At 46.4% G+C, this 26,080-nt stretch overlaps 4 protein-coding genes across 40 annotated transcripts in view; 2 read left to right on the top strand and 2 right to left on the bottom strand.

The window, feature by feature from the left end:
- neb (nebulin) overlaps positions 1-14,252 on the top strand; it is a 43,770-nt gene extending 29,518 nt beyond the window's left edge. For 17 of the 34 annotated variants that reach the window (XM_037240225.1, XM_037240245.1, XM_037240223.1 and 14 more), the window contains 35 exons: positions 12-116; positions 678-782; positions 1,417-1,518; positions 1,593-1,700; positions 1,768-1,872; positions 1,971-2,075; positions 2,151-2,255; positions 2,396-2,500; positions 2,569-2,679; positions 2,751-2,861; positions 2,965-3,069; positions 3,431-3,535; positions 4,213-4,326; positions 4,406-4,510; positions 4,923-5,027; positions 5,158-5,262; positions 5,645-5,755; positions 6,291-6,401; positions 6,669-6,782; positions 6,865-6,969; positions 7,038-7,142; positions 7,327-7,431; positions 8,060-8,152; positions 8,734-8,826; positions 10,020-10,112; positions 10,328-10,420; positions 10,922-11,014; positions 11,423-11,515; positions 11,867-11,959; positions 12,345-12,452; positions 12,542-12,728; positions 12,878-12,970; positions 13,214-13,381; positions 13,450-13,553; positions 13,630-14,252. In XM_037240225.1, the coding sequence (XP_037096120.1) occupies positions 12-116; positions 678-782; positions 1,417-1,518; positions 1,593-1,700; positions 1,768-1,872; positions 1,971-2,075; positions 2,151-2,255; positions 2,396-2,500; positions 2,569-2,679; positions 2,751-2,861; positions 2,965-3,069; positions 3,431-3,535; positions 4,213-4,326; positions 4,406-4,510; positions 4,923-5,027; positions 5,158-5,262; positions 5,645-5,755; positions 6,291-6,401; positions 6,669-6,782; positions 6,865-6,969; positions 7,038-7,142; positions 7,327-7,431; positions 8,060-8,152; positions 8,734-8,826; positions 10,020-10,112; positions 10,328-10,420; positions 10,922-11,014; positions 11,423-11,515; positions 11,867-11,959; positions 12,345-12,452; positions 12,542-12,728; positions 12,878-12,970; positions 13,214-13,381; positions 13,450-13,553; positions 13,630-13,803 (3,837 nt within the window). In that variant the 3' untranslated portion in view covers positions 13,804-14,252. Of the gene's footprint in view, positions 1-11; positions 117-677; positions 783-1,416; positions 1,519-1,592; positions 1,701-1,767; positions 1,873-1,970; positions 2,076-2,150; positions 2,256-2,395; positions 2,501-2,568; positions 2,680-2,750; positions 2,862-2,964; positions 3,070-3,430; positions 3,536-4,212; positions 4,327-4,405; positions 4,511-4,922; positions 5,028-5,157; positions 5,263-5,644; positions 5,756-6,290; positions 6,402-6,668; positions 6,783-6,864; positions 6,970-7,037; positions 7,143-7,326; positions 7,432-8,059; positions 8,153-8,733; positions 8,827-9,374; positions 10,113-10,327; positions 10,421-10,921; positions 11,015-11,422; positions 11,516-11,866; positions 11,960-12,344; positions 12,453-12,541; positions 12,729-12,877; positions 12,971-13,213; positions 13,382-13,449; positions 13,554-13,629 lie in introns of those variants that run through there. The other 17 variants (XM_037240258.1, XM_037240257.1, XM_037240259.1 and 14 more) reach the window with 16 other exon arrangements.
- A 134-nt stretch (positions 14,253-14,386) lies between these two features.
- Positions 14,387-21,629, bottom strand: LOC119115588 (TBC1 domain family member 8). Of its 2 annotated transcripts, none has more exons than XM_037240267.1 (20): positions 21,106-21,629; positions 20,037-20,147; positions 19,848-19,966; positions 19,545-19,773; positions 19,211-19,451; positions 18,908-19,115; positions 18,634-18,831; positions 18,405-18,554; positions 18,168-18,318; positions 17,816-18,030; positions 17,625-17,742; positions 17,263-17,548; positions 16,984-17,125; positions 16,151-16,249; positions 16,020-16,088; positions 15,623-15,881; positions 15,404-15,469; positions 15,248-15,334; positions 15,050-15,174; positions 14,387-14,956 (listed from the first exon to the last, which is right to left on the bottom strand). In XM_037240267.1, the coding sequence occupies exons 1-20, from the start codon at positions 21,230-21,232 to the stop codon at positions 14,618-14,620; spliced, it is 3,339 nt and encodes a 1,112-aa protein (XP_037096162.1). In that variant the 5' UTR covers positions 21,233-21,629; the 3' UTR covers positions 14,387-14,617. The 2 variants fall into 2 exon arrangements, with proteins under 2 accessions (XP_037096162.1, XP_037096163.1); XM_037240268.1 differs by having other exon boundaries at positions 21,053-21,142.
- pdcl3 (phosducin-like 3) lies at positions 17,020-24,350 on the top strand. 3 transcript variants are annotated; one of them, XM_037240326.1, is made up of 7 exons: positions 17,020-17,134; positions 22,382-22,445; positions 22,644-22,764; positions 22,956-23,046; positions 23,231-23,374; positions 23,517-23,725; positions 23,825-24,350. In XM_037240326.1, the coding sequence occupies exons 2-7, from the start codon at positions 22,440-22,442 to the stop codon at positions 23,968-23,970; spliced, it is 717 nt and encodes a 238-aa protein (XP_037096221.1). In that variant the 5' UTR covers positions 17,020-17,134; positions 22,382-22,439; the 3' UTR covers positions 23,971-24,350. The 3 variants fall into 3 exon arrangements, 2 of the variants coding, with proteins under 2 accessions (XP_037096221.1, XP_037096220.1); XM_037240325.1 differs by lacking the exon at positions 17,020-17,134 and adding an exon at positions 21,885-21,894; XR_005096170.1 differs by lacking the exon at positions 17,020-17,134 and having other exon boundaries at positions 23,825-24,171; positions 24,212-24,350.
- nms (neuromedin S) lies at positions 24,346-25,678 on the bottom strand. The gene is made up of 7 exons (XM_037240333.1): positions 25,357-25,678; positions 25,183-25,229; positions 25,030-25,077; positions 24,926-24,955; positions 24,733-24,786; positions 24,594-24,668; positions 24,346-24,519 (listed from the first exon to the last, which is right to left on the bottom strand). Exons 1-7 carry the CDS (start codon positions 25,424-25,426, stop codon positions 24,511-24,513), a joined length of 333 nt encoding a protein of 110 aa, XP_037096228.1. The 5' UTR covers positions 25,427-25,678; the 3' UTR covers positions 24,346-24,510.
- Positions 25,679-26,080: the final 402 nt, after the last annotated feature.

The following is a 26,080-nucleotide window of genomic DNA, read 5'->3' as shown; positions in this document are numbered from 1 at the left end:
TTGTTGTCCAGCTACAATACAAGGACTCCTTCAAGAAGATCAGAGGAGATTTCACGTACACCTCGGACTCGCCGTTCTTCCACACGGCCAGGCACGCCACCAGCCTCGTCAATGAGGTAAGTCGTCTCTTTTCAGCGAGCTTAGGCTAGGCTTTCTGGTTCCTCTACCCAATGTCACTGGACCTTCATCTGGAAGGTATGATTGTATCCGATGTTTTTAAAAGCGATCTTTCAAACCTCGGTTGTTTCGGTCGCACCGTTTGGTTTCCCGGACACTTGTCTTTAACTTCCTTCTGACGTTCTGAGCAGCGGGCCTACAAAATTACTTACGAGACGTCCAGGAATCAGTTCACCATAAGCACAGATGATCCTAGTTTCCAGCTGGCCAAGGAGTGCAAGAACATGAGCCAGGTAATGGTCTTGGACCATTGAGACCAGCCTGCATCGTCCACTACCAAAAAACCTCCAGAGGGCATGAGGTCGTCCGCAGACCTGCTGGTGGTTGTTCCCGCATGGATCTGACGGTCCATGTTTTTGTCCGTGTTGAGTCGTTCTTACAAACTTACTTGTATTCCCAGATCAGGTTCAAGCTCACTCGTCAGATTCTGACCCCTCCCTCGGTGTCACTACCACCTCGATGTGTTTTGTAACTGTTGCATGATGTGTGTTTACTGACAGAAAAAGTATAAATTCAAAGCAAAGGAACTCCACAAGAGCGGCTGCAATGAGCTTCACCGACCAGACATCCTCCTTGCCCTTGACCAGTCTTATATGGGCAGTAAGGTAAACCGCTAGCTAGCTACTTAGCGAGTAGCTGCGCCATAAACCGCTCATTCCTGTCCATTCAACGGACGGAATCTCAAGCTCATTCATTCCTGCTTCTTCATCCCATCAAAAAATCACGTTGTGTAGAGCATTACATGCTAATCCTACCATCTACCGTTCATCTTCATGCCGTGCTTCTGATATGTAGTTACAGCCAGAGGTGGGAAGAAGTCTCATAGGTGCAAGTCGTAAGTCAATCTTGTGTCGAGCAAGGCATCCATCAGCTCATCCGATCTTGCTCAGTCACAACATATAAAAGTCCTAAAGTTGCAGACCTAAACTCTGACTCCAGTCAAATCATGTGACCCGGGTCCCCCACCTCTGGTTCCAGCAGCTTCTCAGCCTTCCTTAGAAAAAACATGGGAAGAATCTGAAGACATTGCAAGCGGTCATCAATGCTAAATAACCCCCCCCACTGTTTTCATGCATGTTTTCTAAAAAGCACGATGCTAACGTCACGTACGATGTTTGCTATCATTACTAGATGTAACACCATTTCTTGTCTAAAGCACTGTTTGTCTTGTCTTTGCACGTTTCACGCTTGACCGCTGTGCTCCACTGCGGTGACTTGTTCCGTCTTGCGCTTCTTCAGTGGCGTTACAGGGCACAATACGAGCGTGTCAAGGACAAGTTCACCTCCATCCTGGATACACCCGAGTATGAAACTAGCCAACGCGGCAAGAAGATTGGCGACGTGAGTTCTACTTATGGGTACTCAACATTTTATTGTGTGTTGTTTCTGAAATGTTTCCGCTTGCTTCTCCGCAGATCGTTTACAAGATGGAGTACAATAAGAACAAGGCCAAGGGCTACACGCTACCTTACGACACGCCGCACCAAAACCTCATGAAGAAAGTCAAGGATATGACCAGCATTGTAGGTGGCCCTGAGCGCTTCAAAAAGAAAGAAATGTCAGAGATAAAACGCTGCCATTTGTTTACAGATGAAGTACAAAGAGCTCTACGAGAGAAACAAGGCCCATATCAATATCGACCATGAAGCTCACTCCATCCGAGGCGCTAAGGAGGCTTACAGGAACATCACCAATGTGAGTGCTCGTTCCAGGGATGGATCAACTTTTTGGCTCCACAACTAAAATGTATCAAATCCAGCACAGAAGAAACCGGGCTTTTTTTTCTGTTCTAGTTGGATTACAAGAAGAAATATGAAGCCACCAAGTTCAGGTGGATGTGGACCCCGGAGAGGCCAGACTTTGTCAATGCCGCCAAGAATTCAGTGCAGCAGAGCGACGTGAGTTTTGATTTTCCGACATATTTTGGAACCCTCGGCCTACGCCACGAAGCTAACCCGACTACTTTTTAACAGTACGAGTACAAGTACGACAAGGAGATGTTGAAGGGCTGCGTTATACCCGTGGTGGACGACAAGCTTACCCTCCTGGCACAGAAGAACACGCAAATCACCAGTGAGGTGAGGGACGTCCATCAAACTGTCACAATCTTCAAATGTGGCCTGCAGAAGATCCGATCCTGTTTTGGAAATCCAAGTCTTCAGTTTCAAGTGAACTTCTTCTGCAGCACTTCAATTGGAGAACATTTTCTTTTTTGCAGCTCAAATACAAAATGAAGTATGAGAAGGCAAGGGGCCACTACCTGCCCGTGGCGGACACACCCCAGATCCTCCACTCCAAGGCGGTGCGCAACCTGTCGTCCGTGGTAAGTCCCCCGCCCCGCACCCCCTCAACTGGCGGATGGTCCAGTCCTTCACGCCTGTCTTTCCGCAGAGCAAGTACAAGGCGGCCAGCAAAAAGCTAATGCAGTCCGGTTCCTTCACCATCATGCCGCAGACCCGCGAAACGACTCACAATAAGCAGATCAACCAACTCGTCAGCAAGGTTATCATCTTTCTTTCTGGATTTCTCGCCACCTCTCAACGCCTCGGCTCAACTTGACTTCTGTTTTACAGAACGTGTACAAAGCCAAGTTCGAGAAGGAGAAAGGCAAGTCCATATACAACAACATGTGCGTACCGCCCGACATCCAGCACGCCATGGACGTGGCCAAGAAACAGAGCAATGTGAGTCGGTCCCAGAGAAAAATAAAACATTTTTAGATTTGCTTTGTGGTTCTTAAGAGTGGTTCACTGACTCGTTCTCTCGGCACAAATGTTGCCGTTTTAGCTGGACTACAAGAAGACCGCCAAAGCCAACCTTCACTACACCAAAGCTGTGACAGATCGACCAGACATCAAGAAGGCCACACAGACCGCCAAACTCGTCAGCGATGTAATGGGCCATCATTGATCTTTTTCATTTTCTTTTATTTGAATGAAATTGGTATAAATATTGTGTTTAATTTTCAAATAGAATCATATTTTATGTTTTAATCCATTTAACAGAAAAATGAAATTTATTTCAATTTTGTCTGCAGAGGTACTATTGTGGGCAGAGATTGCTTTTTTAGTAAATATTTGTTTTTAAGATCACCAATAGAAAAATATAACAATTGTAATATTTAATTTCACTGGAAAACCCCCCCCCGCTTTTTTAAAATAATTATATTTTAATTGGTTGACTTTTTTTAAAACCAATAGTCAGATATACAATGATTTTATTTGACATCTTGAATGCTTCAATGTCTCGTCAGATCGGCTACCGCAACAAGGCCCGCGAAGAGGCCAGCCGCGGAGGTTCTCTCACCTACCGGCCAGACATCAAGCTGGCCACAGAAGTCTGCAAGCTCAACAGCCAGGTAGGAAGAACCCAAACTGACAGAGGGCCTGCTCGGCCACAGGCTTCAGTCCTTCACCGTTCGGCCAGCCAAACATTTTACACATACGTCTTTCAATCCATACTGCCAACTCTGGAAGCTGGTGTCCTTCTCCATCCACGCTTCACTGTCATTGTATCCATCAGAGCAGATGTTCATGTTGTCTCCACCCTCCATGTTGTCTTCCTGTTTCTTCATCGTCCTTGTCGCCTCATACCGCAAACCATCCGACTACGCTCGGGCTTAGGCCGAGCCTTCCCCCCACGGGATGGCCTCCTACGACACCCCGCAGATGCGCCACATTAAGAAAATGAGCGTGGTGACCAGCGATGTAAGGAGGTTAACGCCACGCTAGCTGCTAACGCCCCTAACGTGTGTCAAAGATCAACAGCTGACGTTGAATACGAAAGGAGAATAAAATCTTTAATCACAATTTATTGGAAAATCGTTTCCTCCAGAGACGTGTCCAATAAAGACCATAATGGCGTGTTTGAGGACTGCGTGTTTACTTTATGGTACCATATTTCGCTTCCATATATATGCAGCATTTCTTATATATGAGATTCATTTGTGTTCATGTTTAGTCCTTAAAGTCAAAGAATGTGACTTTATTGGCCATACTGTTGACATTTGGTTTTCTGTTTTGACCACCCCACTAGCTGAAGTACAAGGAGAAGTTTGACAAGGAAATGAAGGGAATGAGACCAAAGTATGACCTGAAGGAGAGTACGGTCTACAAGACCTACAAGGACGCCCACACTCTGGCTAGCGAGGTCGGCGTCGCCGTGGCAACGACATTCCGAGATGGGGGAGCCTTTCAGTGGTGGGAAACCGTGTGGCTTTTTGTTGCAGGTGAAGTACAAAAGTGACCTGAAGAAGCTCCACAAGCCTGTGACCGACATGGCCGAGTCTCTGTCCATGCAGCACGGCCTGAGCACCAGCAGGCTGTCCAGTGACGTAAGACATGGCTAACCCATTAGATCGTGCTGACGGGAAGCTCTCGATAGCACCTCCATCCATCCATGCTTTTAAATCTATGACTTCATCTGGTAGTGATCCATATTCCTCTCATCCTCCACCTCGCTTTTCTTAACCTGCATTTTTAAAAATCAAAAGTTTTTTTTTAACCAGCATTTTTACCCATCTAATTAACAGAAAAAAATAATATTAATTTATTTAGTAATATTTTTGGCAGTAATGTAGATTAACTCAAATCATGGTTTTTTTTGTTTTGTTTTTTTAAATCCATTTTAACTGGTGTGAGCACTTTCATTTGACACCACTAAGAACTCGCTCACGCTTCGACCAAACGGTCCATAGTTGTAGAATTCCTGTTCTTGCTGTTTTTTGACCGGGCGTTGCGTCATAGTTATGCTACAAGAGGAAGTTTGAGAAGAGTAGGGGTCACTACCACGTGATTCCCGACACACTCGAGCAGCTCCATCACAAGGAGGCTTCGGAACTGCAGAGCATCGTAAGTCCTACCAAGTGAAAAAACAAAAAAAAACTCAGATGGTAAAAATATTTGTACTTGGTGACTTCCTCCCAATGTCACATAATGTTTGCTTCTCCAAGCAAAGTGATAGAAATATCGGTGTGAGCAGGTGAAGTACAAGGAGAAGTACGAGAAGGAGAGGGGCAAGGCCATGCTGGACTTTGAGACGCCAACATACGTGACGGCCAAGGAGGCACAGCACATGCAAAGCCAGGTAAGTGTGTGAACGTGGTCTCAGTTTCATGTGTCAATGTTTCAATGTCTTTTATGTCATCTGTCTTTCTATCCCACAGTCTGAAGACATTTATGAATTCAAATCTAATTGACATAAACATCAAGTTTTTCATTTCAATAGATCGTCAGAAATGTAGGAAATATTTAGTTCTGTCTTTGTTTTTTATTTTGTAATTTAATCTGTCTATTATTGTTTTCTTTAATTGTCAGAAAAACTGGCAGTGCTATACCAGTTCATTTGACCAAACACGACATTAGATTTTCCCGTAATCGGATGGTACCCGCACACACGCACAAGCGCGGCAGCCCGTCTTTGTGTGACGTGTGTATGTGTGTTCCTGTCTTATGTTTGCGGCCACTAGAAAGACTATAGGAAGGATTTTGAGGAGACCATGAGGGGCAAGAACCTCTCGGGCATGGAAGTCACGCCCGCCATGATACATGTCAGACATGCCACCAAAATAGCCAGTGAGGTAACCAAAGGACCACCCCCGTGACCCTCGACCCCTCCCTTCCCCTGTAATCGTACTAGCTCATGACCTCACCCCGTTTTTCCTCTCATCACCATTTTGTGAATGAACCCACATTCTTCACACTAAACACAAAATGCTAATGACTTAGCACTAAAGATGCTTCCTTGCTTGGGTCATTTCAACGTAAAGATATTTGAAGTGGCAGCGCCGTGCTGTCAAATGTTTTGGTTGGTGTGTCCGTGTCGGTTCCACTTGCATGTGACATCACGTCCCGTGTTCCACAATCTCCACCGCAACCACTTTCACTTTGCAGCTGCATGCACCGTTGTTTTTTCCATTGCTGTCGGATCCATTGTTGCTTTTCAGGAATCTTGCCAAAGTCACCGGTGTCCCCCTTCCAAATCGAATGTTTGTATATTGGCTTTCATCGCGGGCGAAGGAGGGGGGGGGGATGCCCGCTGACTTTGAGCTGGACTTGTCTTTTTTTTGCCTGGCCTGCTTTCTGCAGTCTCTCTGTTCTTCTTCCGTCCTGTAGAAAGAGTACAGGAGGGATCTAGAGGAGGGCGTGAAGGGTAAAGGGCTAACTGTACTGGAGGAAACCCCCGAGCTTTTGCGAGCGAGGAATGCCACTCATATCCTGTGCGAGGTACGACCCGACTGACTGACCGGCCGGCCGGCGAGCCGGCGTCTTAACAACGCTTTGACTGCAGCACTAAAAATAAGAGGCAAACTCCTGCTCGATGACATCACTAACATTTGAGCCATCCTCTTCGTCTTCCCTTATCTTCTCTGTAGTCCACGCTTTTGAAAGTTCAGCTTGAGAGATAAGTTCTGCTTTTGCGGCCCGCACGCTCAGTGCGTCGAGAAACCCTCTGACTAGCTTTGAGCAAGGCACATTTGTTCTTCTTTGCAGAAAGAATACAAGAAGTCGCTGGAGCAAGAGATCAAGGGCAAGGGATTGCTGGCCTTGGCCACCGACACCCCGGACTTCATGCGGGCCAGGAACGCCACCGACATCCTCAGTCAGGTCAGAATCACTCAATCGAGATGAACACGGACGGCGGATTCATGCAAACGGTTGCTTCAACTTCAACTTTTGCGTCCGTCAGATCAAGTACAAGCACACGGCCGAGATGGACCGAGCCAGCTACACCACCGTCATCGACACTCCGGAGATCATCCACGCTCAGCAGATGAAGAACATCGTCAGCCAGGTGGGATTGTCCGCCAGCTCCCGGTCTCAGGTCGAGCGTTCCAACCCTGAATGCGGTTGTCCCTACAGATCAAGTACAAAGAGGAGGCGGAGAAGACCATGTCCCACTATGTCCCAGTTCTGGACACCCCTGAGATGCAGAGAGTCCGTGAGAACCAGAAGAACTTCAGCACTGTAAGTACAACAGTGGTTTGTGGTCGTGGTTCTCAAAATGTGGGGCGGGGGACCCTCGAGGGTCTGCGAGCTATGGCCGCATTTTCTATCTAATCTATATAAATACTTGTTATTTATATGAGACGTAAGAGTTTGAATGTTGTCTTTTCTTTTTTTCTTTTAATTGTGTGTTTTCTTCCCGTAGCTTCAATACCAGAGTGACCTAAAACACATCATAAAGGGCAAAGGGTCTGCTGTAATCACCCCTGAAATTCTTCGCGTTAAAGAAAATACAAAGAATTTCAGCTTGGTATCTACTCCACGATATATCATTTAACACCGACTCTTAACACCTTTGTTCTTCTTCGTTCATCATCTTTAACCAGACCTTAATCTGTCATCCGTCCATGTCTTTTTCTTTTTTCAAAAATAATGACATCATTGTGTTAGCTACGCAACGCCGCTAACCCTTAGCTATTCTTGACGTGTGGCGATGGTGTTTAGACGGTGGTACCTCGACTTACAAGTTTGATTTGTCCAAGCTTGGAACTCAAATTGTTTGTTTGTTTCTCTTTGAAATGAGCTCAAATGCAATTTAGACTCTCCAGATGCCTACAAAAGGTAGAAATGAAACTAAGACTGAATAATATTGAAGGAACATGTGTGAGAATCTAAATTAAAAATGCTCATAACTGAAATTTTGCAACACAAGGCTAAAAAAAAAAATCCACCAAGCGACAGCTCTTAACTTGAAAAATCCGTAAGTCAAGGGACCTCTGCACATGTATTTGTTTACAGAATGCAACTGTAAGGTAAGTCCTACAGAACTCGCAACACATGCTTGGAGCTGTCAAATCTGCTGTTGTATTCTGCTCCAAACAAAAGGAGCAGACCATTTATTGCTGCTTCTTTGGCTTCTCATCCATCCACCCAAAAAGATTCAGTACAAAGAGGATGTGGGAGGCGGAACGGCTTTGTCCGAAACCCCGGAGATGGAGAGAGTTAAACAAAACCAGAAGAACATTAGCACGGTATTCCACCTCCAGTTCTCCTTTGAGCCATCCCTCCATATTTCCCTCCAAATAAACAACGTTATGATTCCCTTGACTTTCATCTTAATCCAGAACCCCCTAAACTCGGGATTTCCTAAACTTGGTTTTCTTCCATTAACTGTTTGGTAATTGGTCCCTGGAATTCCCTTAATTGGTTCCTGGAACCGCATCCTGTCCCCCATTCCCCAAATACTTTGGTTAACTTGTGGAAACCAGTTCTTAGCTCGGGTTCTAAGAGGACTTTGTTGAAGATCTAAGGTCTAAGACTTTGGTGGTTTAAACGAAAACGAGACATTGAGAGCAGATACTAGATGAGTGTGCCGTCGGATCCTGGTCGGAGAGGATACGCATTGTTCTGGATGAAATGATTCCAAACTGGTTCACACAAGTCCATCGCCTCCAAGACTTTCCCTTGTGGTAACGATTAATCCAATCTAAACCCGGAATAATCAACTCCCAAAACAATCTGCAGTTGCCTGTGTTGAAATGATCCATAATGTTGACATCTCGGTGAGGGTTCTCTTTGACTTTTGTACCTGTGACGTTTTTGCAACGGGCAGATACAGTACAAGGATTCTCTGAGTCAAGGTACGGCCATACCAGATCTTCCCGAGGTGAAGCGGGTCCGAGAAACCCAGAAGAATATCAGCTCGGTAGAGGATCCCGTCTTATGACCCCCCTCCCCTTTCCCTGCCGTGCAATCATCATGATCACTCGCAATCCTTTTACCTTCCCAACTCAGAAGTCCAATACTTCACATCTTCCATTCTAACTATGATTCTTGTCTCATCACTCTCTTCTCTTAACTGCTGTTTGACTTTGTTTGGAATGGACTTAACATTTGCTGGTATTGAGTGGCCACGCTGGCCCAAATCTCAGTATCAGTCCCTCTGAAGTCTTAACTACTTTGAGTTGATGTTTTATCTCGTCCTAAGTTTCGTGTCGTCCTAAATTGTAATACCAAGAAGATAAAGCCTACCAGAGACTGGGTCTTCCGCCAATATTTTTGTCCATGTTTCACAGTTTTTCTTGCATAACAATTTAAGTCATGTTTTCCCGATCCATCAGATCTAAACATGAAATCATCAACCTGACCAATTCCAGCTTCCTGTATTGAAGTTGATACTAATTTAGCGAGTGAATGGTTGGACATGTTTGTAAGGTCTGTCTTTGACTTTGTGTAACATTTTGCAATGGGCAGATTCGGTACAAGGATTCTCTGAGTCAAGCCACGGCCATACCAGACCTCCCTGAGGTGAAGCGGGTCCGAGAAACCCAGAAGAATATCAGCTCGGTAGAGGATTCCGTCTTATGACCCCCCCCCTACCCTTCCCTGCCGTCCAATCATCACAATCCCTCGCAATCCTCTTACTTTCCCAACTCAGAAGTCCAATACTTCACATCTTTCATCCTAACTGCGATTCTTGTTTATCACTTCCTTCTCTTGACTGCTGTTTGACTTTGTTTGGAACGGACTTAACATTTGCTGGTATTGTGTAGCAACACTGGCCCAAATCTCAGCATCAGTCCTTCTGAAGTCTTAACTACTTCTAATACCAAGAAGATGAATGGCAGTATTGGAGCCGACCAGAGATTGGGTCTTACGCTCTTTATGGACCCAATATTTTTGTCCATGTTTCACAGTTTTGGCTGTTTTTCTTGTTTTTTTTGCATAAGATAACAACTTAAGTCACGTTTTCCCCGATCCATCAGATCTAAACATGAAATCATCAACCTGACCAATTCCAGCTTCCTGTATTGAAGTTGATACTAATTTAGCGAGTGAATGGTTGGACATGTTTGTAAGGTCTGTCTTTGACTTTGTGTAACATTTTGCAATGGGCAGATTCAGTACAAGGATTCTCTGAGTCAAGGTACGGCCATACCAGACCTCCCTGAGGTGAAGCGGGTCCGAGAAACCCAGAAGAATATCAGCTCGGTAGAGGATTCCGTCTTATGACCCCCCCCCCCCTTCCCTGCCATCCAATCATCACAATCCCTCGCTATCCTCTTACTTTCCCAACTCAGAAGTCCAATACTTCACATCTTTCATCCTAACTGCGATTCTTGTTGATCACTTCCTTCTCTTGACTGCTGTTTGACTTTGTTTGTGAGGTCTGTCTTTGACTTTGTGTAACATTTTGCAATGGGCAGATTCAGTACAAGGATTCTCTGAGTCAAGCCACGGCCATACCAGACCTCCCCGAGGTGAAGCGGGTCCGAGAAACCCAGAAGAATATCAGCTCGGTAGAGGAAAGCTCTCCTTCCGTCCCCCTCCTCTTCCTTCCTTCACCCCCTGCAATCTTCTGACCTTTCCCAACTCAAAAGTGCAGCACTTCACATCTTCCATCCTAACTCAAAGTCTCCCGTCATCATCCTCCCTTGACTGATGTTGTCTGTTATTTGCATCTGTCTTCTCCAAAATATAATCCCTTCCATAATTTTCTCAAATAATCCGCCTGCTTGGAGTCTTTCAGCAAGATCCCGACCGATACTGTAAATAAAATAACTGGTCATCATAGATGGGATGACGTGTAAAACTGATGTCACGGGCTAATCTTTTTTTTAACTCTCTAACTTTCCAGTCAGAAACTTCGACACCACGCAAGTTTAAATCTTTAAATTAAGAGTAGCACCGATGACCAAGGCGGGTTTGTACCCTGAAATCCCGGTGTCGGTCGGGCTCTAACCCTTGTAGACTACCTTGAGTCTCACCATCACGTTTGACTTTTTTGTCTCGTTCCAAAGCTGCAATACAAGGAAGACGTGGGACGAGGCACATCTGTGTCGGAGACGCCAGAGATGGAGCGCGTTAGACGCAATCAGCAAAATATTAGCACGGTACCCGGGAAAGCGTGAACCCCGACCTCCCCTCCCCCTGGCTCATTTCACTCCTCTTAAAAACCATCGTAACAACTCTCTCTCCAGTCTGACTGAAAGTGTTACCTGACATTATAACCCCAGTGGGCTAACACGCGTCTTCATTTCACAGGATGAAAAAAAAAAAAGCTTAACGTCTTATTGGTGCTGTGCTTTGCTATCTTTTCTAGAAATGTATTTTCTTGCTTTCCTTTTATCTTCTTGGGTATATTAAATGCAGAGACTCCTTAAGGGGTGCTTTTTTTATTTTTATTTTTTATTTATTTATTGTTGTGTAGTTCTCTTTTTTTTTGGCTGTGATTGTTGTCTTTTTTTCATAACCTTGTTTGTCTTTTTGACTGATTCCTTTTCTCTACCTTCTTGGATTAGATCAAATACAGGGACTCCCTGGATCGCGGCACGGCCATCCCGGACCTGCCAGAAGTGAAGCGGGTCAAACAGACCCAGAGGCACATCAGCTCGGTAGTGGAACCCTCACCCCCCCCTTTCAAAAGCGTGTTTCCTCCTAACAAGAGTAGACATTAGCGCCAGTTAGCTTCACCTGCCAATCTAATCACACCCTTGCTTTAACTACCTGAACCGTATTCACCTCTTGAACCCGCTAATCCATAAAAGGGGTGAGCAAGAGCTATAGATATTTAAATATAGGTTGAATATGGGCAAGAGTTTGCTCACCCCTGCTCTATAGAATCAGTTTGTCAAGCTTTCTGTTGTTTGGTGAACCCTCCAAATTATCTGGAAGCTTCTCTGTTGTCTTGTGATGGTGCTGTTTTTTTTCTGTCTGACCACCATCCCCCTTTTGCCACATTTCAGGTGTTGTATAAGGACAGCTCGGCCAAGGGAACCCCCGTGGTGTTCACACCGGAGATGGAGCGAGTCAAACGGAACCAAGAGAACATTAGCTCGGTACTTTTGAGAATCACAGCCGACTTCCGTGTTCTTCTTCTTCTCTGTTCGCTACGCAACTCTAACCCCTTTGTCTAACGTCGTCCTGGTCAAACCCAGGTCCAGTGTGTAGGATTTGGTTCTTTGTTGTCAATTGCAGTGAACCCACACTTGTTTGTCAAGTTTTCTGACGAACATAACTAAACCTAATGTCCTGCAGCTGAACTTTCTGGGCTGTATAATGGCCCCTCTAACTATATTCATTCTTTCGTCTTATATCCCCCCTAACATCTCTGGTCACTCTTGTCTGTCAGTGTGTCCTGTCGCTATCCACTATGCTAGTGGCTACGCTAAAAGTTGGCGTCGAAATTGGCCTCACCGGGTGTCCCTGCTTTTTTCCTGACAGGTGCTGTATTCCGACAGCTTCCGCAAGCAGGTCCAGGGCAAGGCCGCCTTCGTTCTAGACACCCCGGAGATGAGACGTGTCAGGGAAACCCAGCGCATCATATCTGGAGTAAGCCATATCCCAGTCCAAATATTGGCAACTAAGTCTAACTGGAGTCGTGACTTGAGAACCTTATCTGAACCTTATCTGCGCTTCAGGTGCGCTACCACGAGGCCTTTGAGAAGACCAAGGGCAGCTTCACGCCTACCACCACCGACCTGATAACGGAGCGTGTGAAGAAGAACACCCAGGACTTTAGCGACATCACCTACCGTGGCATCCAGAGGCGCGTGGTCGAGATGGAAAGGAGGCGCGCTGTCGAGCACGACCAGGAGACCACCACCGGTAAGAATTGCTGGACACTTAGGCCAGCTTGACAGTACAGTTTAATTCGTTCTGGCACTAACTGCGCATCAAATGAATTTCCCAATGAATGCTTTCCAACTGGTTCCTCTGAAGTCGGCCCCTGATTTAGCTACCTTTCACCTCTTCAGATCTGCGAGTGTGGCGTACCAATCCTGGTTCCGTGTTTGACTATGATCCGGCTGAGGACAATATCCAGTCCAGGAGTCTGCACCTGATGTCTGGTAAATTGTGGAATGGAGAACTAGATTCACTGTATGTTAACTCCAGTAGCTGCGGAGTGGAATAAACCAAATGGTTCATAGAGGACCAAGAACCATTGACCAGGGTTACCTCAAAGGACTAAAAGTCATGTCACTCCAGAGCACCTTCCCGATAAAAGCATTTTCTGACCAGATACCTTTTTGAACGACTGGCCGATAGGAATGTACCTCTTCAGTGTCTCTAATTCTCCCTTTCCACCCTAGTCCAAGCCCACCGCCGCAGTAAGGAGCACTCCCGCTCCACCAGCGCCCTGAGCGCCATGAGCGGCGTGGCTGACGAGAAATCCGAGATTTCCCACGACCCAGAGCATCACTTGTCCCTCTACAGCAACGGATATGTCACCACCTCTGGATACGTCACCACTTCTATGGGTGAAGCTTAAATGAAAGACGGTTTGCCTGGTGATTTATGAACGTGACTTGATGTTGTTTCTTTGCAGGTTACCAACAAGCCAAGACCGTGGAACTGCAGCAGAGATCTTCGTCCGTGGCTACCCAGCAGACCACCGTCTCTTCCATCCCCTCACACCCCTCTACCACCGGGGTACCTAACACTTCGGTTCGCCTTTACGTCCTCCAAAAGCCCAATTATGGTCTCTAACACTTTTACCCGGTTGCAGAAAACGGTGCGCGCCATGTACGACTACCTGGCGGCCGACAGCGATGAGATTTCCTTCAAGGACGGCGACGTCATCGTCAACGTGCAGTCCATCGACGAGGGCTGGATGTACGGTACCGTGCAGCGCTCCGGCAAGACCGGTATGCTGCCTGCCAACTACGTGGAGGCCGTTTAAACGGAAAACGCGCGTGGGAAAAATGTGTGTTTGTGGAGTTTGTCGCCTGTTTGTCAGTTTGTGTTGCCTGTGAATCCCAAAATTCGATCGGACTCGTTTTGAGATGACCTTCCTTCTCTCTCCCGTACAACCTGACCTATTACTGTGTATAAATCAAAAACGAACAAATAATATATATTGTCGGTGTTGTACGGAGTGAAACAATCGGCTAAGACTACTTCCTATACATTTAACGATGTCATGCACCTAAAGAAGTCCACGATCAAAGCACTCTTGAGTTGTCAGAGAAAATACTCCAGTGTTTCCCTCCATTAACTGAACCCTGACCACTAACTAGCCCACTAACTAGTACACTAAGTACAAGTACTAGTTCAGTGTGTGTTTTGTTTTTGATGGCAAAGTGTAATCCTTCACCAGTAGCTATTAAAACCAAGTTCCTGCAGTACTCACCCTGTCTTGGTTCCTTTTCATTCCAGGGTCATTTTTGAAGATAAAAAAAGATATTTCTCGAGAATAAAGTACTGCAGGTTTATTTAATATTTTTAAAAAAATGTTACAAGAAAAGATTACAAAAGCATTTACTACAATTTTATTTCAAAAGACAAATCCAGTGTTTTGCTTTCATGATAAAAGTTTTTGCACATTTTGGCTCTAGATTGAAAAAACAAAAAAGTGAGAAGGTGCATGCATTAAACACTCAAGTTAGAAAATATTTGTGTAGAAAAACATCAGAATTGACTCACAGTGAAAAACGGAAGGCGTGTCCGGTTAGTTGCGCTCAGTCTACTAGGTCGGACCAGAATGTCAGGTGGTCTTAGCGTTGGGCGTGCTGCAGGGCGAGCAGCGGCGCCCTCTGCTGGTACTGCTTCTCTTTGGCGGTGGCGATGCGGCTCGTCAGATCGCACGCCCGCTCCAAGAAGTTGACCAGCGTTTGCTCAGTCAGCAGAGATGCCAGAATCTGGGCCAGGCTAATGGTCCACTCACTGTCTGGCGGCCCCGAAAGGTCCCGGTTCGGTCCCGCGGGCCTGGTAGTGGCCTCGCCAATTTGCAAGACGAGGCTCGTGACTTTGGCGATTGCCTGGAAGAGCTCGTTCTCCTCGGGGTCACCGTGGAACAGGCTGCACAGCGTCTTACAAAACTGGATGAACTCGTGCTGACAAACCGAGATGCAGTTCGATGATATTGTTTTTGAAGTCCTAGTTACATCCTTTTCTTCTATCCAGAAGAATGAAATATTAAACTGTACCTGCTTCATGAGGGGGAGCGGCTGCTGGACATCCTTCTCCTTCTCTTTGGCCATGACTACATCCCGCAGCATCTGCTTTAGCTGCTCCTGGTAGTCCTTGGCCTCCTCTTTCCCATCAGCCTTTTCTTTAGCAGCCAAAAAAAAACAACTCGGTAAGCAAGTGGAAAACCAAGTCCACATCTCCAGCTCCGTCCCTACCGGAAGCCACGCCCACGCGGAGAGGTCTGTCAGACGATACAGAAGGAATGTTCATCTCGGACGAGCGCTCCTCGCTGTCCGTCAGAGCTGCGGAAGGCAAAAGTGATGTCGCCAACAAAGATGCCGTTGAATTTCAATGCTTCAGTCAAGACTCACCGGGTGGTAAGTGAAGACGGTAAAGTAGCTTCACCTTGTCGCTCAGCTCCCCGCAGTACAAAGTGTCTGATACGACAAACAGGAACATTTTTCAAGAAAAATATTGCTGAGAAAAAAACTATTTTGACAACCTGGGATTGAATTAGTTGAGATAAAAGTTAATAAAGCAAAAATAATAAAACATTTCAAATCAACAAACAGTCGTCACACCCTACTCACCAAGCCAGAGGGCAAAGTCCCTGAACGAGAGCAGATGTTGTCTGTCCGAGTCCAACAAATTGAAGGTGCGGTGGGCCAGAGTGTCGGCATGGCAACCCACCGCCGGCCAAGGGGCCAGCAGCCCGTACAGGCTCTTGAACTGCGGCAGGTCCAGTCGGTACTGGCGCTCCAAGTACGAGACGCCGCGCCGCCAAGACGCCGCCTCGGCCGCAGCCACCGCGCTGATGTCGCCCCAGTATAGGCTGATGAAATGTTCCGTCTGGGTGGAAACAATACCATTACAAGCTTAGTGAGAAAAATAGTTCAAGAACAATACCAATTCAATCTTGAATAGTCAATTATAAGAATGGTACTTTTTTGCATTAAAAAAATATCTGAAGAGTGGCAAAGAATTTACCTTGAAGAGGTCATAAATGTCAGCCAGGTGTTCCGCAGAGATGGAAACATCTGGCGTCACCACTCTTAACTGAGAAAACACGCCTGTGAATTTGTATTCTCATTAGCATGAACATTTTCATCATTCCTCACAGCGTTTTCTTTGGTTGTGTCCTCGTGTGCCTGCAGAACTTGAATTCTGTGTCGACAGCGAAGTCTCTCGATCTTCCTCACCGTCAAATCCCCGAACCTCTGACCCAGAACACACATTTATGGAATTTTATTTTGGGAGGAAAAAAACAAATTATTCAGCTATTGGTTGGATAAAAGCTCCATCCATATTCCTTTTGCTTTTTTTTTTAATGACTATACCTGTTCATTTGTGACGCGTTAGTGCGCGTGTCTCTGTGACGTCACTACGTGCGCGCCGCTTGATCTGCGTGTGACCAAGGTAAGACACCTACGCCTCTCTCTCCCAATAGTCGCGACGATTAAAGTAATATAATTCAATATTACAGCAAATGGGTCGCGTTATGTTTAGGAATACTTTGTTAGGTGACTTGGGAGCGTGTGTTGTCGCTCGGTGACATTTTGGGGCCCCGTTATCCCTCGACGGACTGAGCTAAAGTTGCTAACACAGATTAGCGCCCATGCTTTTTATGACTTCCACGAGATCTCGCGAGTTCATCGCAGTTGCACTCGGGTGAGATGTAAGACCAAATTTGACTACATTAAAAATCATTTTAAAAAACGCAGCCCAGATGCTAGGTAACACAATAACCTATTTAAGAATGTTTTTCAAACACTATCACAGATGCATAAAATACTTTTTTAACAATCTGTTTTATGTGGACTGGCAGGCTGTTGGCGTTGTTGGTGCAGCATATTAGCAAAGCCCAAAAATAGGACGGCATACATGATCATTTTATCATGACAACATAATTGGATTTGTATTCTCGCTCCTTCGTTAGCTGCTGGTGACTCACTTCATAGGCGTCAGTGATGAGCTGTGTTATGTTAGCTTGGCCCACAGCGGGAGCGTCCATCATGTTGTTGCCGCTGCCATTTGCAGGGGGTTGAGAGAACTCGCCAGGAGACGACTGGTCACTTCCAACATGCTCCAGAAAACTGCAACAGGTCAGTAGGTGACATTAATGTAACCGATTGATGCTAAGATGATGACGCAAACACAAACAAGTAGTTCATGGTCACTCTCTGTACGGTTCGACCAACAAACAAACAAACACATCAGTTCTTGGAAGTACCTTGCAAGGACCATAAGTGCATGTCCATCATCCACACGGGCGCAGAGGCTGGCAGCGTTGGACTCCAACACGGCCAGAGCCAGCTGAAAGATGGCCTTGATGCCGTGGAAGAAGAACCAGTCCACCACGCACACAGCACTTTGGAAGGGCAGCACGCTGACAAAGATGGTCAGGAACCAGGACAGAGACACCGACGACAATGTGGAAAGGTCCGGAAAATGATCAGCCAGATCAGGGAGACGCTCGCTGATGAGCTGCTCGAACACCGACTGGTCCACCTGAGCACCTGCGCAGTGGAAAATGGACCAACAATGCGGACATTTCCCAGCACTAATGCAAATGTTAAATGCAGAGCTGCTTACCGATGACCCTCCTGTTGAAGTAGTCGGGAAGCATCCGCTCACAAACGGCCACCAACAGCCAGAAAGCTTCTTCTTCTTTGGCGTACAGCAGCAGCACGGATGCCAAGATGTTCATTGACTAGCATCCGAAGGCTATGTGTTAGCAAAGCAACTGCTGACAACAATTATGGACAGAAAGTAAGATGTCATACTTGACAGTATCCGATCTTCGGGTTACGGTGGGCGTAGGCGGTGAGTACGCGGCGGAGAGCCGAAATGCCGGTGGGGTTCTGGAAGGCAGGATGGTCCGGTAGGGAGCGGTGGAGGTCCCGCTCGATTTCGTCGGTGGTCAGGCTGCTCTGACCCATGGATGTCTGCACCAAAGCTGCGTAGTAGCCCGGGTCCGAATCCAGATCAGAAGTCGTGTCTGCGGGTTAAAAATAAACGCATTGGCATGTTAAAATTTGAAATTGTAGGCAACTGCCTGAGCACTTTTCCCTCCCTCTTGTTATATGTAAGCATAGCAACTGCTAGCATGTTAGCATCTGTCTTGGCGCTTCTTACCCGAGAGCGTCATCCAGAGCTCGCCTCGAAGCGACTCGGGTATGCCCAGAGCAATCAGCCGCTGGAGCTTGTCGGTGCGAAACATGTGGACGCCACGGCCAAACTCGGCAAAGTGTTCCTCCCACATCTTCTCTTTCAGCACCTCCGTATGCTAAGCAAACCCATGAAAACGTACGAACGACATCAATTGGATACGAGATGTGTTGCGATAGCGACATTTGTGCTGCTTTCGCTTACCTCGTTGTTGTTACTTCCTGGGGTGTTGTGATGGAAGGCAGTCATGAGAGCTTCGCTATTGACGGTATTCCGAAGCACCTGCTCCTCCATCTCTTCTTCATCCGAGCACGCCGTGTCGTAGTAGAAGGTGTAGTAAGGATTGTGGCAGCTCTGATGCAGGAACAACAACCAACATAGGTTTCCCTGCTTCAACTCTAAATGTTGCTAAATCATTACTGAATTAGCGTACCGAGGTCCTCTTGGCACGCCGGCTGGTCCGAAAGGCCGACTGCTTGAGGTGCAGCGAGCGCAGCCTGCAGTCCAGGCTCTCCACCAGGTCGTCGCGCGCCTGCAGCTCGATGAGTTGGAAGGCCTTCTTGGAGCGCACGCTCACAATCACCGGGTTGGGAAGCGTGCACGTGCTCTCCGCCTTCTCCACCGACACCACCTGGCGGCACGTCAGCGCTTCAGCACGACTTAGCAGCGGCTATCGATACCCATGACGGGCGAGCTGACATCTTCACCTCCGTGAGGGGTATCAGGAGAATGCATTGGCCCTCCTCTCGGCTGGAGAAGCCCAAGTAGTTGTCGGTGGTGTAGAGCGTGCCGGCCGTGTGGCAGCGGGCGTGCGGCGTCCACACGGCGCACGACGCCACCTCGTGGAGCCTCTCGCTGCGGGGGAGGCGGAACAGGGCCAGAACGTACTCTCGCAACGCCTGCTCCTCCAGAACCCTGAACGGAAGATCACATGGGGGTCAAAGTCTCAAGAAGCCATGTCATGCGGAGCAGCTTGAAGAAGAAGAATTAATTAAATGAGCAAGTCTGACCTTTTGGTGATGCGAGCCGGCTGCTGCAGCACCCGGTCCAGCTCCAGGCCTTCGCTGTCCAGCAAGCGACGCAGGGCGATGTCGGCCAGCTGCCCCACCACCCCAAAAGCCTCGTCCAAGTTGAGGAACATGGAGAAGTCCCGTTGCCGTTGCCTGGTGCTCACCCGGATGCCCTCTGTCATGAATCCGCCGGAGACCCGCTCCAGCCGAATCACCTCCGCCCAGGGAATCACAAACTTGACTGAGAAAGGAGGCCAAGGGAACCAAAAAGCAAAGCATAGATGGCTTTGATTATAATCATGCATTTACTAAAAAAAAATCAAATCATGAGTACCTTCTTTGCCTAGCAGGAATGAGTAGAAGGCCAAGTGGTTGATGCTGAGGTAGAGCAGGCCCTGGCGCGGCACCCGCCCCTTCCATGTGCAGCACGAGTAGAAGGTGACCAGTTTCTCCGACGACGGCAGTCTAAAGTGGCGCTCGAACTTCAGCAGAGCCTCGCGAAACTTCTCCGGGTCGTCCTCCTGGGCAGCTTGGCGACCGCGCGACTCCTCCGCGATCAGGCCCTGACACACGTATGTCGTATGTGGCTTTTTCTTTGGACTCTGGATTCGTGGTTGACCTGCGTCGTGTCTCCCACCTTGACTTTTCCTCGGACAAAACTGGCTCCGTCCTCTTTGTTCTCAAAGACGGACAGCGAGTGCAGCAGGTTGTGTGCCAGCCAATCCCAGTGCTTGTTCACTTCCTCCATGGTGGCTCCTGCAAAGACGGCAACAAAACATAAAACGCGCACACAACTAAATCATCAGTATGTGTTGTATGGATTTACCACTAGCGATGATCCAACTGATCTGCGAGCCCGGGATCTGGAGGAGGATTCGGAAGGGTGTCACCCTGGCATTGGAGTCCAGCACCGTGTCTAGCGCCCCCACCAGGAGGCCTGCACACAACACAACACCTTTTGACCATACGTACGCTTAAGATTGCACAAGTTACAATGTTACTAATGTTCGTCGGGTGTATACAAACGTTAAGTGCTTTAACTTTTTTTGTTGTGCTAAATTTTGTTAATTTCTAGGCACTCACATGGAGAAAAAATGGGATCTTGTTGTTTTAGACTCTGCAGTCATTTTAACTGTCCAAGTTGAGCCGCTTGAAGGCGTGATGCCGTAGCCTGGCAACATGCACAAAGGCTTCTGAGGGAAGGGAAACATTCCAGAATGTTTTCCCTGCCCCAGCCAGTGGCCACCCATCAAGTGTAAATCATGGGGCAAAAAAAAAAAAAAAAAAAAATGTGAGTGAGCTCTTCTATATTGTGATCTCAAAATATGAACAACTGTCCATTATTTAGAACAGCTGGCTGATTTACACTGAGAGAAACTATGATGTTAAAGTCTAAAGATAAGCAGAGCTGCAGTGTTAACATAGGTGAGCATGAGGTCACTTCTAATAAGTAGCCAATATTCGAATGTTGAATGAGCATGGTTTAAGGTGCTTGATAAATTAAAGTGAGTTGGGGGAACTTTCAAAATGCGCAAATGGTTAATTATTGGCTTGAAGTGACACTAAATCCACAGTCAGGCAATAATTAAATAAAGTGAGTTGGGGGAACTTTCAAAATGCGCAAATGGTTAATTATTGTCTTGAAGTGACACTAAATCCACAGTCAGGCAATAATTACAAGAAGCACGGCTGAAATTGGACTCATTGGGTCAATCATACGCCAAGTTTGCAGCCCTTTAAAAGACGCATTTAAATTGGATTCAAGTCGACTTCTTATTTTTGGGGGATTTTCAAGTGCAGGATTTTTGTTTTCAAGAGCGCGTCGACCCACCCACTCCCCACCCTCACGCCCTCCTCGCTCAACCTCCTCTCCCGGTATCTCGACTTCTACCGACCGCTTATTTTCCCGGCGGGTTCCCCGCGGCCTCTCCTCCTCTGCAGCAGGAAGAAGTCGTTGCTCCGCTCGGTGACCCACAGCTTCAGCGCGTTTTTCAGAGCCACTTCCTCCGGGTTCAGCCACATTTCTCAGCAGGGTGGGATCACCGGAGCGGAGGACTGGGAAGTCCACACCGCCGGTCTACAGCGGCGAATAAGCGGCTTGCTTCATTGCTTGCCACGCGGGGTTCGAACTTCGAACACTAACGTCAGACTTGCTCAAGTCGAGCGAAACTCAACAGCTGGACACGCCGATCCAAGATTGTTTCTTATGTTCTCGGGCAAGATGTGTCACTCCGTTCCTCTCATCAAAAAGTGCCGTCGTCTGAATAATTTATGAATGACGTCATTTAATAAAAATCCGTACCCTTGCGTTTCCAGCATTTATATTTTTACTCCACGTCAGGGATAGAGTCGGACAATAGAGCTTGCTGAAAGAGGATGAGGCTGAGCGCTTGTGATTGTACTTTCCCTACTTCCCCATTTGAGCCGCTCTCACTGTACTTCCGCAAAGGAATATTTGCTCTCTTCTGATTGGATTTTCCAGTGTCACATGCCCAAGCGCTGGCCGTGTCTGGGAGTCACACAAATGCATCACAATATTCACTTTGTGTGTTTTGGGGGGGATTAAAACATTATTTTAATATTTTGTGTGAATAATATTAACTGTGTGTGTGTGTGTATATATATATATATATATGATGAATTGGATTTTACAGTGTCACATGCCCCAGCGCTGGCCGTGTCTGGTAGTCACACAAATGCATCATCACAATATTCACTTTGTGTGTTTTGGGGGGGGATTAAAACCTTCTTATTTTAATATTTTGTGTGAATAACATTCTTAATAATTCAGCATAAGGTATTGTGTTTATTTTGCGACCTATATAATAACTGTATATATATATAGGATGAAGCATGTGGCACATGTTCAATGACGTTTTCAGCAGCCACAAATGGAATGCCAGACTGCCATGCCTTATATGGACGTGTTTAGGGCTAAAGCGGAAATTGGTACTACGTTTATTATTGTCCCCTGAAGATTTATTTTATTTAACTTCAAATTTGAACACTTATTTAAACTTTCCAATTAATACTAAAAAGGCGAAAAGTGTGTTTAGGAGAAACACGTATTACTTAGGTTTAGTTTAAGTCGTATGATAAGGAATATTGACAGTCTTGGAAAAATTGTGTTTTTTGTTTCTGACCGGATTTCTTTTGTCGTTTCTCTTTCAGTTTCCGGTCATGCCAAGAGGAGTGGTGTGATTATTTAAGAAAACTTCAGCGTGCCAAAATGCAGGTTAGAATATTTAAGTTAACACTTTAAGGCGTTGATGTAAATTGAACGTGTGAACTAGTAGTAGTTGTCGCGTGTAGCGTTTTCTCAAGTTTAGTTTAGCGTGTTGCTTCAGCAATACTCTGTGTTTTCTTGTAAACAACTCGATGGGCGTCCTTTGGCACTTATGGGGTCGAAATGTACTAATTGTGCGTCTCACAGGACCCCAACGAGGACACCGAGTGGAATGACATTTTGAGGAAAAAAGGGATACTTCCACCGAAAGAAGTCCCGAAAGATGACGACGAGGAGGAAGAGTTGGCTCTCCAGCAGCAGTCTGTCGGTAAAGAATTTTGTTCTAAAGAATCGTTTATCAACTCATTTTAGAAGGGAAAATACTTTAGTGGAGACATGATTTAAATTTGCACTGCTTCTTGTAGCCTGCAGGTGGCGACAGTTTACAAATATTTTTTGAATTTTTATTTATTATTTTACAAAGATATTTTAAAAACACCTGTCTTCTGTTGTGCGCAGTGAAAACATACGAAAACATGACGCTGGAGGAGCTGGAGGAGAATGAAGACGAATTTGAAGAGGACGATGAAGCCGCCGTTGAAATGTACAGGTGAGGCCATCCCGAATTCTTACAATGTAAATGTGAACTCGTCACAATGCATACATTTAAACTCTATTTACCAATGTTATTAGATTATTATGGTGTTTTATATATTACAGCTATGGCAGTTGCAAGTAAAGAAACATGGTTTGCTATATGCCGTTTGTGTGTGTATGTGTGCGCGCGCGTATAGACAAAAGCGTCTGGCCGAGTGGAAGTCCTCACAGATGAAGAACATATTTGGGGAACTGACAGAAATCTCTGGTCAGGATTATGTCCAAGAGGTGAATAAGGCGGGAGAAGGCATCTGGGTGGTGCTGCATCTCTACAAGCAGGGGTAAGTAGTAATTGTGCGGACCTTTGACAAGTTGGGCTGTATCCCGGTTAATTTGTTTTTAATTTGAAAAGAAAAATGCTCTGGTCCTGTCACCACTGTCCAACATGAAATGCTAATCGCCTCGTTGTTTGTTTTTGGCCAGCATCCCCCTATGCGCCCTGATCAACCAGCACCTGAGCGTGCTGGCCCGCAAGTTCCCTCAGACAAAGTTCCTCAAGTCCATCTCCACCACCTGCATCGCCAACTACCCCGACAGAAACCTGCCCACCATTTTTGTCTACTGCGAGGGCAACATGAAGGGACAGTTTATAGGGCCACTAGTCTTCGGCGGCATGAACCTCACGGTAGAAGGTCAGTATGTGGACCTATTGTTCCTTCTTCTATTTCTAAATATTATTTTATGAATTTAATACTTCATCTTTGCGTCACTCGCTGCGTGTTTGCTCTCAGAGCTCGAGTGGAGGCTGTCCGAATGCGGCGCCGTCAAGACGGATCTGGAGGAGAACCCCCACAAGCAGATCCGCGATGAGATGATGTCCTCCATCAGGTGCTCTCTCCCCACGCGTAACCACAGCGACGACTCGGACGAAGATTGACACCTCTACTGCCCACACGTTTTTTAAATTAACACATTTCATACCTTATTTAAGTCGTCTGCTGAAACCTCTGCCGGCCGGGTTAACGATCATGTGCTCGGTCAAATCGACGTTGAACAACTATCTTTTTACCTATATTGACTTACAAGAAACTTTTTTGATCAATACATTTCAATAGTGTCAAAAACTCTGTATTTTTAAGTCGCCTTTCCAGGCAGCGATAACTCTCGGTCCACTCGAGTGTAATTAAAGAAAATACATTGGCAGGTTGTTAAACTTGTCATCATGGAGACCTTCAATTTGAAATGAGCCAACCTCTACCAGGGAAACAATCATGCATGTAAGCCTTTGCGTTGAAATAAAAGCCAAAGTCAGTCATAGTACGAGTATTTAATGTGCAACACATCTGAGTCACGTTCACAAGCATCAAGCGTGCTGTCATTTCACCCGGAACACCGCGTCCGCACTCTGACATCCGCAGATGACCGCTCCCGTTCTTTTTAGCTTTGTTTGTCGAGCATAATGTCGCAGCGACCCCTCTCAAATATTCTGCGTAAGGCAAAAGCAAGAGAGAGACAAGGTTAGTTTGTAACACAAAGTGCTAAGTAGACATTTTGTCTTACCAGAAGCACCACCGTCTTCTTCCTCCGCTGAGACAATTTGGGTGAAAGTCGCATCAGAGGGTGAACAGAGTCGGACTGCGGGAGAAAATGCGACCAATCATCACAGGTTCTAATTTGGGGACCAGTCCGGTCCACTCACCATGTTCTCCTCCGAGTCAGCAGAGGTCCTTGCTTTTGAATAATGAAACAGGAACTGGGGAAGAGAAGTTTTCTTTTTAATTCAGTGCCTATAGCCAGTTAGTCTCAGCAACTTAGCGTAGACCCACAAGACGTCGTCTTGGTTTGATTTCCACGTGAGTAACAAAGCAGGATATCAAAATGAAAGAACCTACCCTTTTGAAAAGATTCTGCGCTTGCTGCTGCTGCTGCAAACAAATGTCATTCATATTATTTTGTTCAAGTTGCAAACACACATTGGCCAACGCGTCCGACCAACCTCGCTGTCGTCTCGCCACGATAGTTGAGCGGGTTCGTCTTCTCGAACCTACAACCAAACCGCAAGTCAATTTCAGGTCAGTACTTTAGTTCAAGAAGAAGAAATGAACCAGAAAGCAAAAATAAGATGACATCAATATTGTCCAATTATCACCGTTCTGAACAGAAGTCCATCTTCCAATCTCTGGAAACGACTAGCGTCTGAATGAAAAGCACACGTCACCACATATTCAAACCAAAATACTTATTTTTTTATCCTTAGTGCAAAATGAAAGCCAACTTTGACCAGCTGAATCTTCTTCCTCAAACCCCATAAATAGGGACTTACCTGTGGATTGCCAGCATCCGCAGCAAAACAAACAAAAAAGTGCAAGTTGTGTCATGTATGGAACGTTCATGTCGCCCAGCTAAAAGTCCTTTCCGTCCCTTCGCTTTGCTTTTCCAAAGTTCTCCGTCTGATGGGTGCGATCTCCTCTGGGTTCTCTCGCTCTCGTGTGTGTGTGTGCATGTGTGTGGGTCCTCCTCCTCCCTTTAGATACTCCGTGATCTTCCCTCTATGATGACGAGATGAGCGGCCACGCCTCTTTCTGGGAAATTAAGATGATCCATTGACGACATTTGATCTGGATTGACGTCACAAGGTAAAAAGTGGGTGTGTCACCCATGGCAATCGCACAAATCACACACACGTGCCTCCCGAATTTCATGTCGCTCGAGTAAACAAAATATTTTGAAAATATTCCCAATACAACGCCTTCAAAACAAAATGGCCGACTGCGCTTTTCGAACACTCCAAGTGACCTTGAACAAACTTTGCAATTATTGCAATTAGCAACAAGGGTCCACCTTCTCCGTCGTGGCGCAAAGGTCGCACTCTTGTCGTCATTGTCAGGACAAACCCAATTAAGCGCTTGCCTTAATGCCAGCGTTCCATCTGGCTAAGTACGCCTTTGTCTCCGCTTCATCACGCCAAAACATATACGGAAACACCTTTGTCGGCGCGCAAGCAATAAAGTGGCGCTTGAATCGAGAACGTGGCAAACGACGACAGC

This window comes from Syngnathus acus, chromosome 21 (assembly GCF_901709675.1).
Source record: "Syngnathus acus chromosome 21, fSynAcu1.2, whole genome shotgun sequence".
Classification (NCBI taxonomy): domain Eukaryota; kingdom Metazoa; phylum Chordata; class Actinopteri; order Syngnathiformes; family Syngnathidae; genus Syngnathus; species Syngnathus acus.
This window is presented reverse-complemented; position numbering and strand designations above follow the sequence as displayed.

Coding starts and splice junctions, on each gene's coding strand:
- LOC119115588 (XM_037240267.1), bottom strand. CDS start 21,232: ATGTGGCTGAACCCGGAGGAAGTGGCTCTGAAAAACGCGCTGAAGCTG. Junction 18,319..18,404: donor CAGGAAGTAACAACAACGAG/GTAAGCGAAAGC, acceptor GGGTTTGCTTAG/CATACGGAGGTGCTGAAAGA. Junction 18,031..18,167: donor GCTCTGGATGACGCTCTCGG/GTAAGAAGCGCC, acceptor TTTAACCCGCAG/ACACGACTTCTGATCTGGAT.
- pdcl3 (XM_037240326.1), top strand. Junction 22,765..22,955: donor TCTCCAGCAGCAGTCTGTCG/GTAAAGAATTTT, acceptor TGTTGTGCGCAG/TGAAAACATACGAAAACATG. Junction 23,375..23,516: donor CTGCATCTCTACAAGCAGGG/GTAAGTAGTAAT, acceptor GTTTTTGGCCAG/CATCCCCCTATGCGCCCTGA.
- nms (XM_037240333.1), bottom strand. CDS start 25,426: ATGAACGTTCCATACATGACACAACTTGCACTTTTTTGTTTGTTTTGC. Junction 25,230..25,356: donor CGGATGCTGGCAATCCACAG/GTAAGTCCCTAT, acceptor CTTTTCATTCAG/ACGCTAGTCGTTTCCAGAGA. Junction 24,669..24,732: donor CTGACTCGGAGGAGAACATG/GTGAGTGGACCG, acceptor TTTCTCCCGCAG/TCCGACTCTGTTCACCCTCT.